Source organism: Coenobita brevimanus, chromosome 34 (assembly GCF_032717465.1).
Source record: "Coenobita brevimanus isolate Jiangsu-jjx chromosome 34, ASM3271746v2, whole genome shotgun sequence".
NCBI classification, from domain to species: Eukaryota; Metazoa; Arthropoda; class Malacostraca; order Decapoda; family Coenobitidae; genus Coenobita; species Coenobita brevimanus.
Window position 1 is genome coordinate 25,772,738 of NC_136987.1, and position 19,193 is coordinate 25,791,930.

General features: G+C 41.0%; 1 protein-coding gene across 3 annotated transcripts in view; it reads right to left on the minus strand.

Annotated features, from left to right (window-relative positions):
• Window positions 1-19,193, minus strand: part of LOC145396108 (serine/threonine-protein kinase DCLK1-like) — a 276,644-nt gene that overhangs the window by 24,956 nt on the left and 232,495 nt on the right. For all 3 annotated transcript variants that reach the window (XM_080269582.1, XM_080269581.1, XM_080269583.1), the window contains exon 10: window positions 13,892-14,134. In XM_080269582.1, coding sequence (XP_080125708.1) covers window positions 13,892-14,134 — 243 coding nt within the window. The remainder of the gene's footprint in view (window positions 1-13,891; window positions 14,135-19,193) is intronic.

The window sequence follows — 19,193 nt, forward strand, 5'->3', positions numbered from 1 at the left end:
TGACACAGCAACTTGGAGGCGTTTTGTCTGCAGCCACCCTTTGCAGGATTAGGGCGTCGGACTATAGATAGATAGATGAACAGATAGAAGACATGCCACGTTTGGTACCAGTTATGCATGACAACCAAGGGATCACTGTATTTCAATTACCACTCAATACTTTAGTTAATCTGAAAGTGTGAAGGAGGCTGAGAGATTTCTTGAGTCAATGGCAATGATGGGCTGCGATCATCATCAACTCAATCTCGTTTTCTCAGTGAAAGATGGCAAGAAGTAGCAAAAAGACAGCAGGAGAGCTAATCAACAACATGACCCGTGATATGAGCCATACATTCATTCACTTAACCACTGAAGTCCCTGGAATCCTGACTCAAAGGCATAATAATAATCCAAGTAATCCCTCTAATATCAGAACGCCCAATATCCGAACATCCCCACTAACCAGACATAATCGTCCCAGGATCCAATATTCCCAAAATGGTCCGAAAACCACAAAAAATTCGGGGAAAAAAAAAAAAAAAAAAAAAAAAAAAAAAAAAAAAAAAAAAAATTTTTCCCGCCCGTAATTTGAACTTGGCACACGCGGCGCGGGACAGCTTTGTTGTGGCGAGTCATTCCTCCGACGTCCGACAGAGCGCCGCTGCATCCTCCCCACTTTCCACCTGTCTCTCGTCGCGAGTGCACGCTCGTCGTCATGGCTGCCCACGTGCTTGCTTTTGTGGTGGTTCCTTACCTGCTGCAGGCACTCCTGCTGCTCTCGGGTCTCCTATTAGTAAGTGTGATAATGGCCCCGCCGCCTGACAAGAGGAAGAGATGTCGTAAAGACTTTGTAGTTAATTGTAGAGAAGTATATGTTAGACTTGTGGTCGAGCGGCTTTTATATCTTGTAGTAGTTTCCCCACCAGATGTCATGTAGTGACGGGAGAGGTAAAGAATAGTATGGGACTATCTTTATTTGTCTTGGAAATATTAAACAGGTATAATAGTATAAGTCCTGGGTAGCTACCTCCCTGTCTCGCTATCTCTCTCTCTCTCTGTTCTCAAGCTAATCTCCGTCTCGACCTCTCTATAGGGTCGCTTGTCTCCTTCTAAACTCTCTTTCCTAAAATCTCGTGTAGTAGGGTGTGTGTGTCCCGCACCTTCCTCATGGCAACAGAACCTTCTCACGAGAGGACTGCTGACAGCTATGAATCATCTCCTTACTGGCCGCTGTCGTCAGCTTTTCCCCGTGTAAGCGTTTAGCGCTGCTCGCTTCTCGCAAACACAACACCTTCTCATCATTTGACTTCCTGCTTCTATCTGTCTCTCTATCTATCTATTTATCTATTTATCTATTATGTAGTCCTATATTTGCTCGGCCGCGCGAAAATGACGTACCATCGACATTTAATAGTTATAATATATTAATACATACTACATACACATTATAATGAACTTATAAGCTAATTAAGTGAAATACATAATATTGTAAAGTAACATAATTGTATGAATATTGTATACATATATTATGCATAGTAAATAGTGATTATTCAGTAATATTACATTTTAAATAAGTTGAATACATATTGGAATAAATGCATTAAAGTAAATTATTTAACTGTAATACAGTATGTACTTGGGTTATTATAGTGAATTGCATACATGCAAGAATAAAAATAGTTTAAAATTAAGAATATTGTAAGAGTTACTAATATTTCATTTAAAGATAATGGTACTGGTCTGCCATATATGGGTCATTCTTCTTTGTGTTATTATTATTATTATTATTATTATTTTTTTTTTTTATATATATAATTAATACTATATACAAAATATATACACTTCATTCAGGGTGGTTAACTGTGATGTTAACTCTCCCCCACTAAACAATGACTCCAAATTAGCAATTCTTGCATGCATTCTGTGCATGGCCAACAGCAATACTGCAACAACAATGCAGATAATTATGAAGACAGAAGGTGCTTGGCTATACACATAATATGGGTTGAACATACTCAAACTCAAATCTTCCCAGGGCTTCATTGTTTCATTGATCAGCTGCATAGTTTCAAACTTAGGTGAAGTCAGCTTAATACTTGTGCTCATGTTTAAGTCCATATCAGGCAGTGGGTGGAAATGTTTGTGTGTATGATTGAGGATGGCGTAGTGATTGATGGTGGAAAAAGTAGACATGGATGGTGTAAATACCGCACAGTAGTCTGGTGCTATGTATAATCCTGAGGCTGATGTATGAGATGGTGGTATATCTGGACAGACTATGTAAACTGATGTGTTATGAGGGAAATAAAAAAACTGCGAGTGTCCAATGCGTTGATGGTGTACAAGTTTATCTGGAGCAAAAGTGAAGTTGCAATGATGATGAATATTGTTATTGCTGATGATAGCCATTTCACAAGGGACCGTATCAGTAGGCTGAAACGTGAAAATGTACGCAGGACAAAGATGAACAGCATGTAAGGATGTGCGGCACTTTCGCTCAATCGTTGACTCACTTGCGAAAGTGACAGTGTCTCGTCTCTTGGAGACCATGATGAGTTCGGTGTCTGTGTTGATGTTGATGATGACTAAAGTGTTGTTGTTTCTATAGGGGAAGGGGTGTATTTGGTATACTGTGAACAGGTCTTCCGTGATGAATGGTACATGAACTATCACTGATGTTGGTGTTAGTGTTGCTTCCAAGTACGGGTAATATTGCATAAATTCCCTACTGCGGAACAATGGCTTCAATTTATGTGTATGTATGCCTTGACTAACTATCTGACGTAGCTCATGAACTGGGAGTAAGTCATTTGTGATCTTGCCATCACCAGCATTCGAAATTCCTTGCATAAGTGCCCTGAAATGATCTCTAGTGTTCTCTAATTGTAGTAGAATCGTGTCAATATGTTCTGTGATGATGGAGAAGTGCTGGAAAAGGGTAACGTTACCCTCCAAGTTATTTATTTTATCTATACTCTCGAGAGCTACGTTTTCTGCTTGTTTCAGATTTTTCACAATTGTTTTCATTGCTGAGTTCTGTCCTGTGATGAATTTATCTTGGTATGTTAGTACCTGAGCTATCTTATTAAATTTTTTGTTTATTTCTTTAAGGTCATCCTCTGTAGCCAATCCAAAGATGTTCCCAAGAATTGCGCCGCCCAGATCGAACAAACCGCGCTTTTGGCGAGTACGTGTGATGTTGTTCCTGTCGCTCAGCACCTCTGTTCCAGAAGATGGGAGATCTTGGATCATGACGAGCATAGTTGACTTCGCCTGTTCTAGTTTCCATTTCGCTAACTTCACCATTTCATCCACTTCCTTGGTGATATGTGATTGTGAAACATAATTCCCTATCTTGAAGTCCAGAGTTCGCATCGGCGTTGCAAGTCTTTCTATATAAGTAGGTAAGTCATACAAGTAATCTAGACTTATTTCAGTACTCATGACATCCTTGACGATTGTAGTCGTGGCCGTTGGAGCTATGAGGCATCCTTGTCGTACTATATGCTTGGGGTCTAGGTGCGCATATACCCTTACTATGTATAGGAGAATCCATAGCAAAAGTCCCTTCATCGTAACCTACCGAAAAAAAAAAAATCTATTAATTTCCTATAAAGCTGTGGTTGATGATAGTGATGATGTGCGTTACGGTTGGCTGTTATTTCATTTATAGAAGGAGTTTAAATCGATATTTAATTCTCGTAAATGATGTACTGTAGATTTCATTGGAATAGTTGCACCTATGTTCGATTGTTTGGTATATGACCTTAATTTCTTTTTGTAATCCTTGTTGTGTTCTTGCTTGGTTTCTTGAGGTACGTTCACCTGTTCGGTTGTATCCGAGGCTGAATAATTATGTGATAATTCCCTTGAAACTCGTTTTAAATGGTCAATATGAACATGTTTTTCCTCGCCACTTGAAAGTGACTTAATTAAAACTTTGTTTGCCTTTATGTTAATTACTCTGTATGGGCCCTCAAATTTAGGGGATAATTTATTGTCTCTCGTATGAATGACTCCGTAAACAATGTCCCCTAAGCTGATAGGTGAATCTTTTGCCTTTTTGTTAAATGCCTCCGTCATTTCTTCCTTGGACATCGTTAATTGTTTTTGCACTCTTTTGTGTATGTCCTGGAATTCACGTAAACGGAGTTTAGAGTAATCATCGTAATTGTATATAGGCATGCTGTCACCTTCTAGGAGCTCATATGGTAATTTTTTATCCGTGCCATATATAATGAAATGTGGTGTGTCACCAATGGATTTATTTATAGACCCATTAATGGAGGCCTCTACTCTGGGAATCCAATCATCCCAGCTTGCATAATTTTCACTGAGAATGTGTCGTAGCACATCTAATACCTTTTATTTTGTCTCTCTACCAACCCATTCGATGCTGGGTGATAGGCCAAAACGTTAACCTTTTTAATGTTGTATTGTTTACATATTTCTTGTAAGATCTCAGAATTAAATTCTCCTCCATTATCACTTATTAATACCTTTGGGGTAGTAAAGCGACATATTACATTATCTGTTATTGCCTTTGCTACTGTCTCTGCTGTCTTATCTTTAATTGGAGCTAAAATGACATAACGGGAAAAATGATCCGTTGCTACGAATAAGTATAGGTTATTATTGTATGATAATGGCATCTTGAGTAAATCAACAGCGACAACGTCCCATGGCTGATGTGGTACTGGGTAATTACCCATCGGTGCAGGTGTGATTGGGTATCCTTTGTGTTTCGCACATGATTCGCATCTGTCTATATGATTGTGTATATCTCTTCGTAATGAAGGCCAGTAATATAATAGCTGGGCTTGGTTGAATGTCTTATCCTTTCCAGGGTGTCCTGCATGTGGGCTGTCGTGTATCATTCGTAATACTTGGGGTATCATGTCATTAGGTACTACCAACTGGTTAGTATTTCTTTGGCGTTTTGGTTGTTTAGAGTTAATTTTGTATAATGTATTATTGACCATTGTGAATTGTTCAAGTGGGACATGCAGTTTGGGTAATTGTATGTCATCTCCACTTTCTAACTTGTATATTACTTTTGACCATACTGGGTCAAGTCTTTGTGCCTTTGCGATATCCTCGTGGTTTGGGATATTTCCTTTGAGATCTAACGCCGCAACCTGAATTGTGTTCGGGTTCCTAGATAATGCGTCCGCTACTATATTCATTTTACCTTGTATATAATGTATTTGTACATTGTAGTTTTCAACTGTACATTTCCATCTTGCTCTCCTCCCAGAAAGGAGTTTTTCTTTAAACATACCCACCAGTGGTTTATGGTCGGTGAATAAGTGGATTTCGTAACCATATACCAAATCTCGAAACTTTTGTAATGCAAAAATCACTGCAAGTGCCTCTAAGTCTGTAGTGCTATAATTTTTTCTGCACCTCTTGTTTGTCTGCTGGCAAATGCAATTGGTTGATTCTTTCCTCTTTTATCTTCCTGCATCAGTACAGCCCCTAATCCTTTAACTGATGCGTCTGTACAAATAAGAAATGATTTCGTGTAATCTGGATATGCTAAACAAGGTGCATTCGTTAGTTTAATTTTTAGATTGTTAAATGCCCTTTTTTGTTCTTCTTCCCATTGGAATACAGCATCTTTTTTGAGTAGTTGGAATAGAGGGAAGGCTATATGAGAGAACTGTGGTACGAAGGACCTATAGTACCCAGCCAGACCTAAAAATTGTCTAACTTCGTCAGTCGTAGTGGGTTCAGGAAAATCTCTCACTGCCTGTATTTTGTCATCAGTGGTGTGAATACCATCAGAGCTTAATTTGTGGCCTAAGAAATTTATTTCCTTAAAGCAAAATTTGCATTTAGAAAGTTTAATTTTTAATCCAGCATCACTAAGCTTTTGTAAGAGTAAGTCTAATTTCCTGAGATGATCCTTAATATTCTTCGTTGCGATAATAATATCGTCAAGATAAACAAATATTCCTTGTCCTAAAATTCCGGACAATACGTAATTCATAAGACGCTGGAACGTACCAGGGGCTGTCCTCAGTCCCATTGGCATTCTTGTATATTGATAATGGCCTCTGTTAGTTGAAAAGGCAGTGTATTTACGTGACTCCTGAGATACCGGAATCTGATAGTATCCGTTTAGGAGATCGATGGTCGAGAATATATTATTCTCAGGACCAATATTCTGTAGCACATCACTTAGCAATGGCATGGGAAATCTGTCTGGGATGGTGTGATTATTTAGTTTACGGTAATCTACTACCGCACGCATTTCTCCATTTCTCTTGGGCACAAAGAAAAGGGGAGCGTTCCACGGAGAAACTGAAGGCTCAATAATTCCAAGCTTTAACATTTCATCGACATACTGATTTGCAAGTGTACGTTGGGAGTGTGGTATGCGATAAGCTGGTACGAAAATTGGTGGTGTTTCTGGGTGCACATTAATCATGTGATTAATCAAGTTAGTACACCCTAATCGTTCTCCGGGCAAGGCTACGGTGTCCCTGTGTGTTTCCAGCAGGGTTAACAAATCATTTTCTTCGTCAAATTCACCTGAGTGAATTAAATTCTCTTTTATTCTTTCTCTATCCGTAGATTTTATCTCACTTGTTACTCCACCAATATTTATTTCCTTCACAGGGGCTAAACATTTTTCAATATTAACTATGCAAGTTCCCTTCTTCAACTGAACTTCCCCATTCATGTGATTAATAATGAATATCTGAGTTAGCCCTTCGTCGTTCGTATGACATAATGCGTTTTCTACTGACAATCCTTTTACTTTACATAATTCTTCTAAGACAAGAACAGTACTTTTCCGTAATTTGCTCTTTATGGTAACCTTCATGTATGAATTAGGTGGTATAACCAAATCATTAGGGAGATGGGCTGGAAAAATTGATAAATCAGTACTGTTATCTGAGTCACTAATTCTGGAGGATGGGGTTGCTGGTGTAAGTGGATCTATACACTCATCTGTTTGTGTATGTTTGTTTAAGCCTTTAATATTACCAATTCTTTTTGGCTCTCTTCTACTAATCGGTGAGGGCTCTGAAGTTATTTCCTCTATAAATTCATTATCAAAGTCTATTCCATTCATTTGTGGGAGTATAGTTATGTTCTCAGTTCTCATGGATCTTAAGCCCAGTAACATATGAGCTTTAATTGCTAAGTTTTCAACGATATAGAACAATGCAGAGAATGGTCTTGTAGTTTCTGTGAAACTGAGATTTAATCTTATCATACCTTTTACTGTAATCTCTTGACCATCTACTGTGTTTAATTCTAAATCAGCTTCATCCAGAAAAGTTACTTTCTTTTTATTTTTAAGAATTCTATTGAGTTCTTCATGTGTTATTAAGTTCACTGGAGAGCCTGTATCTAAAAATAAGGAAACGTTTTGATCCTCACATACAGCTGGTATCAAGATACACTCATTTCCCAACATGCCTCCTATGTGAAGTTTAACCTTGTTCTTTTTTATGTTTGTTCGTTTTTTGTCATGACTTGGTCTTCCCCCGATTTGAACATAGACACAATTTTTTCTACTGTTTTGCAATCACTAGTCCAGTGCCCTTGGTATCTATGATGCCTACAGTAAGGACCAAACCCTTGTGTCTTTTGATTATCCTCTTTTGCCTTGATAAAGCATTCATACCTTGTGTGTCCTGGTTTTGCACAGTAATGACACAGAATGGACCTATCCCTTGACTGTGACCTACGAGGTGATTTCCCATAAAAATTGTTGTTTATAGCGCGAGACCTACTCGGGCTGCGCGAAAACTTATGAAACTGCCTGTAGGAAGGCGTGTGGGAACGAGGTCTAGGCGTCTTTGCTTGTTTGGGCTGCCTCATTTCAGGTCGCGATCGATTTTGTTCTCTGTTTGGGGTCGGTGTTGATGTTTTCACAGCTGATACTGTCTCAGGTACCCTGATTCTACCAGAATGTGCATGTGTGTCGACCACACCTGCTTTACTGCACTGCATCTCTACCTCGTTCATTAAGTCTAGTAAGCACATTCCAGGGATGTACGCGATTGTTTTGGCGATCTTAAGGGTTCTATCAGGTAATTTACACAAGGCAGCTACATAACCAATGATGTCCACGACGAGGTCTGGGGACATCTTTCCATCATCTGTTATCCACTTAGAATTCTCCAGAGTAGCTAATAGGGTTCTCTTGATTGTGGAGACATCAGCAGTTATTTCACTGAGCACATGGTTTGTAGTGTGCTCCCTTACAAGATCTACAATTTTATGTAATTCTGGAATTATACCTGGCAAGAAGTTCATACCTCCAGAAAATTTCTTCAGAAATTCAGTTTTAAATTCATCATATGTCCTAGCACGATGTAGCTTATCGGAGCGCAATAAATTGCTTGCTGGACATCTTTCCTGGCTTATGCAAGATGAAAAAATAGCAATTTTCTCTTGTTCATCTAGTATATGGCGCTTGATGAACATTTGTTCGCACTGACTGACTAATGAAATGACATCAATGCGATCCTTGTCTGTGCCAGAGAATTTTGGGGCAGTCTTATCCTCGTGATACACAAAAACGTGAGGTGTGGTTTTTAGATCAGCAGTATTTGTTTCTTGATTCATCTTTAATGATTGCCCTGTTAATTCAACTTGTACGAGTTTATCGTTATGTGAGGGAATGGTAGAATATGTATGACCGGACCGGTGAACCCTGTTAAGTATATTGGCATACGTATTTAAGGCAGCTGCGAAGTCGATACTCTCAACATCTGAAGGGGTTTCCCACTCATCATCCGAAACTCCCGTATTTGTTTCCTTATCTATAACGTGTGGTGTGGGTTGTACAATGGGTGGGCTGTCTCTGAATTGTGAGTCTGATGTTGTGGCAATTTGTGTGTCATCTGGTATTAACGTGGGTGGTTGCGAAAATATTCCTGTCATTAAGATATGATGTTATGAAATACGCCTCTTGTTTATTTATGTCCTAGCAAACTAGATGATTAAATAAGTTGAATATAGCTAATTTTAGCACTGAGAAGAAATGAGCAAGTATAATTTTACCCACTTGATACAGATCGTAGAGGTGTGTCGATACAAAAGTCGATCTCGGAAGAAAATACAGGTTTGATTGAAGATCTCTTGATAATTCTAGTGGTGTGTTGATGGACGATATTACTCAGGAAACTCCATGGCCTGGTATTTGTAGTGGTTAACGGCTGTCCCAGGCAAACCTCAACATAGAACGTCGAATTTCCAACTTAACTGTGAAAATAAGTGAATATGAGTAGGAGCTATGTGAATAATGAGTAATGAGTAGTGGGTGAGAAGTGCCTGGTGTCCGTCACACGTTGCTTGGCATGGCAGACTCGCGTTGTGATGTCATCTCAGCACATGGTGACGTCGGCTTCCCACACTGGTAGCTGTGGTGAGTGAATGAGTAGCGATGAGTAACTTGAGTGAAGACGAGTGAGTAAGATGAGTTGTAAATCGTGTCTCACTCTTCGTTTGTTTGTTCCCTTTATTCTATGTGGAAGTTTTCTCTGTCCTCTTCTCTAGTGATTTATTCGTAGAGTTGTTAATTGTAGTTGATTGTAGATGGCTGTAGTTGATTGTAGATGGCTGTAGACTTTGTAGAACTGAAGCTAACCTTGTAGTCTCGGTTGCTTTTGTAGAAATTTGCTTTTAATTCGGAGACGATGTCCGCAGATTTGCTGGTTTGTCGTTGAGCTACTTGCAAGGCGTCGAGTGATCTCTTGACCTCTGCATCAGCGTAATGATCTGGGAGACGGAGGGGGCAGGAGCTGATATTGTTGGTTGTTGTCAATCTTGATATTTTGTAGGAATTTAATGTTGATTCGTAGACGAGGTTCGTATCCCACCGCTGCCACCAAATGTCGTAAAGACTTTGTAGTTAATTGTAGAGAAGTATATGTTAGACTTGTGGTCGAGCGGCTTTTATATCTTGTAGTAGTTTCCCCACCAGATGTCATGTAGTGACGGGAGAGGTAAAGAATAGTATGGGACTATCTTTATTTGTCTTGGAAATATTAAACAGGTATAATAGTATAAGTCCTGGGTAGCTACCTCCCTGTCTCGCTATCTCTCTCTCTCTCTCTGTTCTCAAGCTAATCTCCGTCTCGACCTCTCTATAGGGTCGCTTGTCTCCTTCTAAACTCTCTTTCCTAAAATCTCGTGTAGTAGGGTGTGTGTGTGTCCCGCACCTTCCTCATGGCAACAGAACCTTCTCACGAGAGGACTGCTGACAGCTATGAATCATCTCCTTACTGGCCGCTGTCGTCAGCTTTCCCCCGTGTAAGCGTTTAGCGCTGCTCGCTTCTCGCAAACACAACACCTTCTCATCATTTGACTTCCTGCTTCTATCTGTCTCTCTATCTATCTATTTATCTATTTATCTATTATGTAGTCCTATAGAGAGTGGTGTTGACTCTGGAGAAGAAACGGGAGATATTGGAGAAAGAAGATGCAGGGTGGTCTTCCCGCATCCTCCGCGAGTTCAACCTGGCCTGATCTACTTTGTTCGATATCAAGAGATCCTGAGACAAACTCATGAAGTACACGGCTGACTTCTCGTCGAGAAGCAAATGCAACGTGGAGAGGAAGGTGATGTGTACTCCCAAATTTGCTGAAATCGACCGCTCCACGTTGATTTGGTATCAACAGCAACGTGCTGCTGGTGTGATGGTATGTGGAACGGAGCTGAAGGCTGCTGCTGAGAAGTTCACCAGGCTTCACGACGCCCTAGATTTCAAGGCATCCGAGGGTTGGCTCTTTGCGTTCAAGTTACGGCATGGCCTTACCAACCGTAAAGCTCAGGACGAAGCTTTGGACGCTAACAAGGATGGAGCTGACGAGTTTCGGCACAAGGTGAAGGGCTTGATCGACAGGGAGGGCCTCACTCTCGGTCAAGTCTACAATGCTGACGAAACTGGTTTAATCTATCGCTCTTTGCCAACGAACACTCTAGCTGAGGAGACGGAGAAGCATGTACCTGGCCGCAAGCTCGCCAAGCAACGGATATCTGCTTTGTGTTGTGCCAATGCTAACGGCATGCACCGGCTTAAGCCCGTTACTGCTGGCCGTGCAAAGCAGTCTCAGTGTCTTCGTGGGGTGATGGATGTCCTTCCTGTCGTCTGGTACCATTCTTTGAAGGCATGGTTTACAGCCTAGATCTTCAAAGACTGGTTCCACCGCCACTTCGTCAAGGAGGTCATCAATTACCAGACGAAGACACTGGGAATCCCGTGCGACCAGGTAAAGGCCCTCATTCTCCTCGACAATGCACCTGCTCACCCGTGCAACAGGGACTTGGTGGCTGAGAATGGCCGGATTAGGTGCATGTTTCTGCCACCTAATACGACTGCTCTCATCCAACCAATGGACCAAGGAGTGATCGTGGCAACAAAGCGCCTATACCGCCGGAAGTTCCTGGACGAGGTGATTGTTGTTCTCGAGGACGATGACGAGCGCAGGGAGGGACAGGACACGCGAGGCCAGCGGACTTTGGAAAACCTTCGCCGCTACAACATCAATTCTGCCATTTACAACTGGGCCAGTGCATGGAAGGAAGTCCCTGTCAAGACTCTAGAAAATGGTTGGTCTCGTCTGCTTCTCGGAACAGATGTGGAGTACGATTTTCTAGGGTTTGACGTGGATGACTTCCATGCACGGCTACATACGCATGGCGACGATGTTGATGTGGACGATGTGCGTGAGTGGTTGGATGACGACGAGGGCAATCCTGGGTATCAGACACTGTCTGATATCGAGATCACATCTTCAGTTGCAGGTGTCAGTACCCAGCTTGAAGATTCCGACGAGGACGGCGATGATGACGCGGACTCCTCTCAGCATGACACTACTCCAGCCATCCCCAAGCTGAGCACACTCCGGGAACACCTAGAGTTCATTCTCGACTGCCTGGAACACCCGGACTGCAACAGGGAGATGGGGCCCTTGGGACTTGTGGAGGAAGCGCGTGGTTTCAGGCAGCGCATCATCAATCGTCAGAATCGTCAGTCCTTGCGTCAATCAACAATTGACAGTTTTTTCAGGCCCGTGACCCCCGCTGTGCCCAGCCCTGGCTCCACTCTGTTGCCTCCCCAAGACAGGCCCTCATGCTCCGAGCCACAGCCCAGCACATCAGCCACAGTGGAGTCACTGCTCAACGTGAGTTTGCATCTGTCTTCAGAGTCGTCTGCAGTGGGTACACCATCACCACGACCCAGTGACGCACCCCTAGGTCATCTGCCAATGATACTCTCAGACTCTGACAGTGATTAAACAGCAAGAACTTCTCCACTAGACCACACGGGAATTTACAGTGTTGTGCAGTGAAAAAAAACAGTGTGTTGTGTTAAGGATTTACAGTTGTGAGTGAGAATACAATTTTGAAACAACATTTAATGTAAATAGACTTGTTTGTTTTTGCTTTAGAAAATGGTTAGAAGAGTGCAACACTTATTAAGTTACAATGGAGCATAAGTTAGACAAGAGTGCGCACTGTGAAGAGAACGGACTTCTGAGTGCGATTGACTAAGTTCAGTGCAAGACTTCAAGAACAGTGTACTGCAAGTGCTTCAGGAAATCCTTCTTACTGTCAGAGTCCGAGAGGAGGCAGTTATTCATTGAGATGGCCATGGACTTACTGTAAGTAAGCAGAATGTTTCATACTGTACTTTTTTCCATACTATACCGCTTCCCGTCCGATCAGCAAAGTTAAGCAACGCTGGGTCTGGTTAGTACTTGGATGGGTGACCGCCTGGGAACACCAGATGCTGTTGGCATCCCTACGTGTCAAGTGGGGTTGGTGGAGGATTAGTGCACCTCCCTGTAAAACAATTAACTCTAAGCCCTTGGCCACCCCGTTTGGGATACATGGCGTCTGGCAATGAATGAATGATGAACTTACCTCAAACACTTCATTTCACTCTTTAATGTCCTTTATTGGTGTGAATAGGGTGTTAGGAGCTATGCATGTGCAGTAGGAAGGTGTTTTTCTGAGTTAGGCTAGGTTAGGGTCCATAAGTACCAGTCCAGGAGCCAGGCACTTGTAAGTACCCAGAATGTTGAATATTGTATGAACCTACCTCAAAACCCTCATTTTATGCTTCTTTTGCATTTATTTCAGTCTTTTATGTGCCTTATTGGTGTGACTTGGGTCTTAAACAGGTGCTATGCATGTCCAGAGGGAGTTGTATAGATGTTTCTCTGAGTTAGGGTCCATAAGTACAAGTCCATAAGCTGGAGCCCAATATCTGGACTGGACCACTATCCGGACCTGCCTATGGCTCTATTATGTCGGATATTGGAGGGATTACTGTATATGCAGTTCACATTACTTATAAGACACAGTCAATCTGATGGATATCCAGCTAAAAATGAGGCATCAAACCTTTGTCATGTGCTTCTCTGAGCAAAATTCATTCAGTCAGCTTGATCTTGTCCGCTGTCTGTTATGGAATTGTATATGCCAACACAACATTACATTTATGGGAAGGGATATCTGATTCTTATGGCATACTGTATTTCACAATTATGCTAATAAAGCCTTGTAGAAGTGCAGTCTTTATGTTATTATATTATTTATAAACTCTCAAACACATAAAAGGAAATTATAAAATCATGAATGAATCATTAGGAAAAACATACTGAGGTGGTTTGGACATATGGAGAGTATGGAGAGTGAGAGACTGATGAGGAGAGTATATATGAGTGAGGTGGAGGGGGGGAGAGGAAGGAGGAGGCCAAGGATGAGATAGATGGATGGAGTGGAGAGGTATATGAGAAAGGGGGGTGTGAGGTGGGAGCAGGGCAATAAAATGGTGGGGGACAGGGCGACATGGAGGCGATTTGTTTGTGGTCATCCCTTACGGGATTAAGGCGTCTGTCTGAATCAATTGTATACTTTTCTGAAGGAGCTACTTACAGACACCCAGGGATGATCTAGGACTTCTTGTGCACTGAAGCGTTTGTCTTGGTCCACCTGCAGCATGTTGACAATAAGCTCCCTTGCCGACTCCGATATGTCATCCCAATAAGGGCTGTGGAATTCATAGTATCCCCGAAGTATTTGGTCAAAGAGTTCCTCCTGGTTGTTTGTTGGCGACACAAACGGAGGGAACCCACACAGAAGAATGTAAGTTATGACGCCTGTGGCCCATATATCAACCTGAAAGACAAACATATAAGGTGTTAGTAAAGAAGAAAAGATAATAGGCACACCAAGACATGATCAGATCTTGAATTTGGCTCTCACTTGTACTGTTTTTGTTTTTGTTTTCTTGGAAGGAACAGTTTGCGGGCACCTGGCATTTGTTTCCTTCTTTCTAGCATAAACACACACACACACGAGCAGCCGGAGAGAGAGGTCGTCCCAGGCATCGCTCCTAACCTTGAGTAGTTTCAGGAATTTTGTCTGTCCTGTCTCCTAGGGTCTTTCTTTAAATTTAAAATAATGAAAGTTGGTAGACTACCAAAAATGTAAAGATTTGTTGGCAATAGTATACATGAATGTTTGTGGCTTATTCGGTAACAGCTATTTAGGTACTTTACCGGTACGTTAAAGATGGCCGAAAATGTAAACAATGAGGGAATGGAATTTCAAGGATTTGATGCTAATACTAATGTCATGGACCTGGTGAAAACATTAATTATGAGGATTAGTGAACTCGAAAAAAAAGTAGAGAATCTAGTGATAAAGGATGTGTCAGGAAATACGGAAACCACCATACAGAGTCTAATCCAGTCCAACGAAACAGCCAATGAAGAGATTAAGAATTTGAAGAGGGAAAATGTTGAACTGAGGAGGAAACTTGAAGAGAGTACTAATAAAACGGAGAAGGTGAGTAATGTACTAGAAGAACACAAGGCAAAGTGGGCACACGTAGAAGAAGAACAGAAAGAAGTGGTCAGCTTAAGAGAGATCATCCAGGAAGAAAGGGAAATGAACAAGAAAGAAATGGAAGAAAATGTAGTGAAAATACTGAAGAAAAAAGAGAAAATAGTGAGAGAAACTGTAGAAAGGAACAGATGTGTGGTAGTATTTGGAAACAGGGAAGAGGAAGAAAAGGTTAGGTTCGCAAGACTCGAGAGAGACACGAACATGGTGAGAGAAATATTAGGCAAGATTGACCCTGAAGGAGACAAGTGGGTAAAAGAAATTGAGGAAGTAAGGAGGATAGGGCCTTATAAGAAAGGGGAAACAAGACCAATGAGAGTCAAGTTTACATCAGAAAGTGTAATAAATGAGATACTTAAAGTGACCTGAAAATTAAGCAAAGAGGCGGGGATGGAAAATATTATAATAAGAAAAGATCTGAATGAAGAAGAAAGAGAAGTTTTAAAATCATTAAAGGAAGAAGTAAAGGAAAAAATGATAAGAGGACAGAGGAAGAACGTAATACTTTTTTTTGGAGAGTATTGGATGTGAAAGTAAGGAAATGGTATTTAAGGAAATAGAAGTGAAGGAAACTAGGGGGGATGGTTGTGAAAGATCAGAAGTTGAGGAAGTGGTACGGACAGAGAGTAGGAGAGAAGAGGGTATTAATAATGTCAAAAATAATTTGAAGGTGATATATACTAATGTTGATGGTTTCATATCGACAAGGATCGAAATTAATGATTTCTTGAGAGAACATGAACCTGATGTCATGTGCTTTGTAGAGACCAAATTAAGAGAAGATATTGATGTTCATTTGGGAGATGGTAAATACAAACTGTGGAGAAAAGACAGAAAAGAAAAAAAGGGAGGAGGAGTGATGATAGCAGTGAAGAACAACATAAATGTAGATACTGTGGAAATGGGAGAAGGCAGGGCTGAAGTGATAAATATGAAATTAGAAACTGGAGAGAATGTTAAGAGAGATATGGCGGTAGTGTATGTTCCCCCAAAGGCGAGAGCATGGAAGGATGACGAATACCATGAGATGTTGTCAGATATGGCTAGCTACTTGCAAAAAATAATTGAGAAAAGCAATAATATAATTTTGGTGAGTGACTTTAATTGTAAAGAGGTGAACTGGGAGGAATGGTACTCGGGAGGCGGCGAGGATTCGTGGGGTACTATGTTATTAAATATAATAATGAATAATGTGATGACGCAGTGGGTCAAAGAAGAGACACGGTTTCGAGGTGAGGACACACCAGCAAGGTTAGATTTACTGTTCACCAAAGAACCCGATGTAATAGAATCATTGGAATATCTCTGTCCTTTGGGAAAAAGTGATCACGTGGTCATTGAGTTCCAGATGTTAATAGGAAACGTCGAGCCAAGAGACGAGCTTCATAGACAGGGAAGATACAACTTTGGCAAAGCAAATTTTACAGGATTGAGAAACTTTTTGAAAATGCGGATTGGAGAAAATTCAGAAAAACAAGAGAGATACAGAGGAAGTGGGATATCTTTCTAGACCTCTATAATTTGGGAGTGGAAAAATTTGTACCAAGAGTAAGAGGGAAAGAAAACAGGAAAAAGGAGTGGTTTAATAGAAGGTGTATGATAACCAAAAAAGAGAGAGATAAGGCGTGGAACAATTGGAGAAAGAGAGGTAACGACAGAACAAAGGAAGAATATAAAAGAACAAGAAACGAATACACAAGAATACGTAGGGAAGAAGAAAGGAATTTTGAAAAAGGTATAATTGACAAATGCAAGGATGAACCCAAACTGTTTTATAGATTTGTTAATGGCAAACTGAAACAAAAGGAAGGAATCACCAAGCTGAAAGTAGATGGAGAGGTCTTTAAGGATGCGGCAATGCAAGCAGAAATAATGAACAAACGTTTCCAGTCAGTTTTCACTAAAGAAAAGGAGCTTGTGGAAGGGGAGGGAGTGATTAGAAATGTTCCGGTGATGAAAGATATAAAAGTGGAGGTGCAGGAAGTGTATAAATTACTGGAAACTCAAGATGTAAGGAAAGCCCCAGGACCTGATGGAATTTCTAATTGGGTACTGAAGGAATGCAGAGAACAACTGGCGGATAAAATTCACAGCTTAATTGTATGCTCACTGGAAGAGGGGAAAGTGCCAAAAGAATGGAAGAGGGCAAATGTGGTACCAATTTACAAGGGAGGAAACAGGGAAGAACCCTGAATTATAGACCAGTGTCTCTAACCAGCATGGTCGCAAAATTGTGTGAGAGAATCCTGAAAGACAGATGGATAAAATATCTGGAAGAGATGAATATTTTGGCTGAATGTCAGTTTGGATTCAGAAGTGGAAGGTCATGTGTTTCAAACTTGTTGAGCTTTTACTCAAGAGCGATTGATGTGGTACAGGAGAGAGATGGTTGGGTGGATTGTGTGTACTTAGACTTAGAGAAGGCCTTTGACAAGGTACCTCATAAGAGACTAATGTGGAAACTAGAATATATAGGAGGACTAAAGGGGAAACTTCTGGAATGGATGAGAGACTTTTTGAGAGACAGACAAATGAGGACAGTAATAAAGGAAAAGATGTCTGGATGGAGGGAAGTAACAAGTGGAGTCCCTCAAGGCTCAGTGTTGGCGCCAGTAATGTTCCTGATTTACGTAAATGATATGGTAGATGGAGTGAACAGTTATGCGAGTCTGTTTGCTGATGATGTAAAGATCTTGAGGAAGATAGAGGTTGAGGAGGATTGTAAAATACTGCAGGAGGATTTGGATAGGATACACAATTGGAGCCGGACGTGGGAAATGAAATTTAATGTAAAGAAATGTAAAATATTGGAATTGGGTAAAAGTAGCAGGAGACCATCACTGAATTATTTTTTGGGTAATGAATTAATCACAAAAAGGAGAGAAGAGAAAGATTTGGGAGTGCTGGTCCAAGAGAGTTTGTCACCAGAAAAGCACATTAACAAGATAGTTGGAGAGACTTATAAGCTCTTGACTAACATAAGAGTAGCATTTCATTATATGGATGAGGAAATGATGAAAAAACTGATAGTGGCCATGATCCGCCCCAGGTTAGAATATGCAGCGGTAGTGTGGTCCCCACACAAAAAGAAAGATATAAACAAGATTGAGAGAATACAAAGAACAGCAACCAAGATGGTCCCCAGCCTGACAGACCTGTCATACAGAGAGAGGCTGGAAAAACTGGATTTGCCTTCGTTAGAGGAAAGGAGAAAGAGGGGAGACATGATTGCGGTGTTCAGGACCATGGTGGGAGTAGATAAAATTGACAAAGAAGATCTGTTTGTATGGGATAAGAGAGCAACAAGAGGACATGGAATGAAATTGAAAAAGTCAAGCTGCTTGAAGGATATCAAGAAATATAGCTTTCCTTACAGAAGTATAGACTTATGGAATAGCCTGGACAAAGAGATCGTCCAGTCTAAAAACTTAAACGAGTTTAAAGTTAAATTCGACTTATTGAGAAACAGCGACGGAAACCCACGAGCATAGTACATTCCGTGTATATTACAATTAGGTATATTCTTAAATATTTGGAACGACTTAGACAAAGAGGTGGTGCATGAGAAAAACATTCATGTGTGTAAAGGTAGACTTGATAAATGTGGATATGGAGACAGGACAACACGAGCATTGCTCAATTCCTGTATACTACAAATAGGTAAATACACACACAGCTATCATGGGTCTGTCAAGCCTACATTCAGCTGAAGAAGAACGTTTTCATGCCATGGCACTGATATTAGGAGGCAGCTCTGTTATTTAAATGCAACTCATCTCTCTCCCTATCATTTGAAGGAAGGATGGTGGAATGCAGGGGAGGATCAGCTTCAGCCTGCAGTCCACCAAGTTCACATTTGGTTGAGTATGATTAAACAACAATACAAAAGCTGAAACAGTTGGTGGGAGTGCTCACCATCCACACACTTAATGTGGTCCTCCTCTCGGGTGCCTGCCCTTTTCCTCTCTTCCTTCCTTCCTCGTCTGTCTTTCTTTCCTTTGTTCTTTCCTCGTCCTTCTGCCTACGGGTGACTTTACACTCCCTCTTCTGTCTTTCTTTCCTTCATTCTTTCTTCTTCCTTATGCCTATGGGTGACTTTACATTGAGTGACAAGCCAAATGGTTTCCTGTACACCAGGAAACCATTTACTATGCTAGGTGGTAACCATATAACCAAATTATGGCACCTGGGGGTTTAGTGGGTAATTACAGCACCCAATCAGGTTGGGATGTTGAAGGTTTAAATCCAAGGATTGGTTGGGGTTTATTCCTCACATAATGCCACTCAGGGATAAGTGAGGCTGGTCACTCTCATCTTAAATGTCAGGACT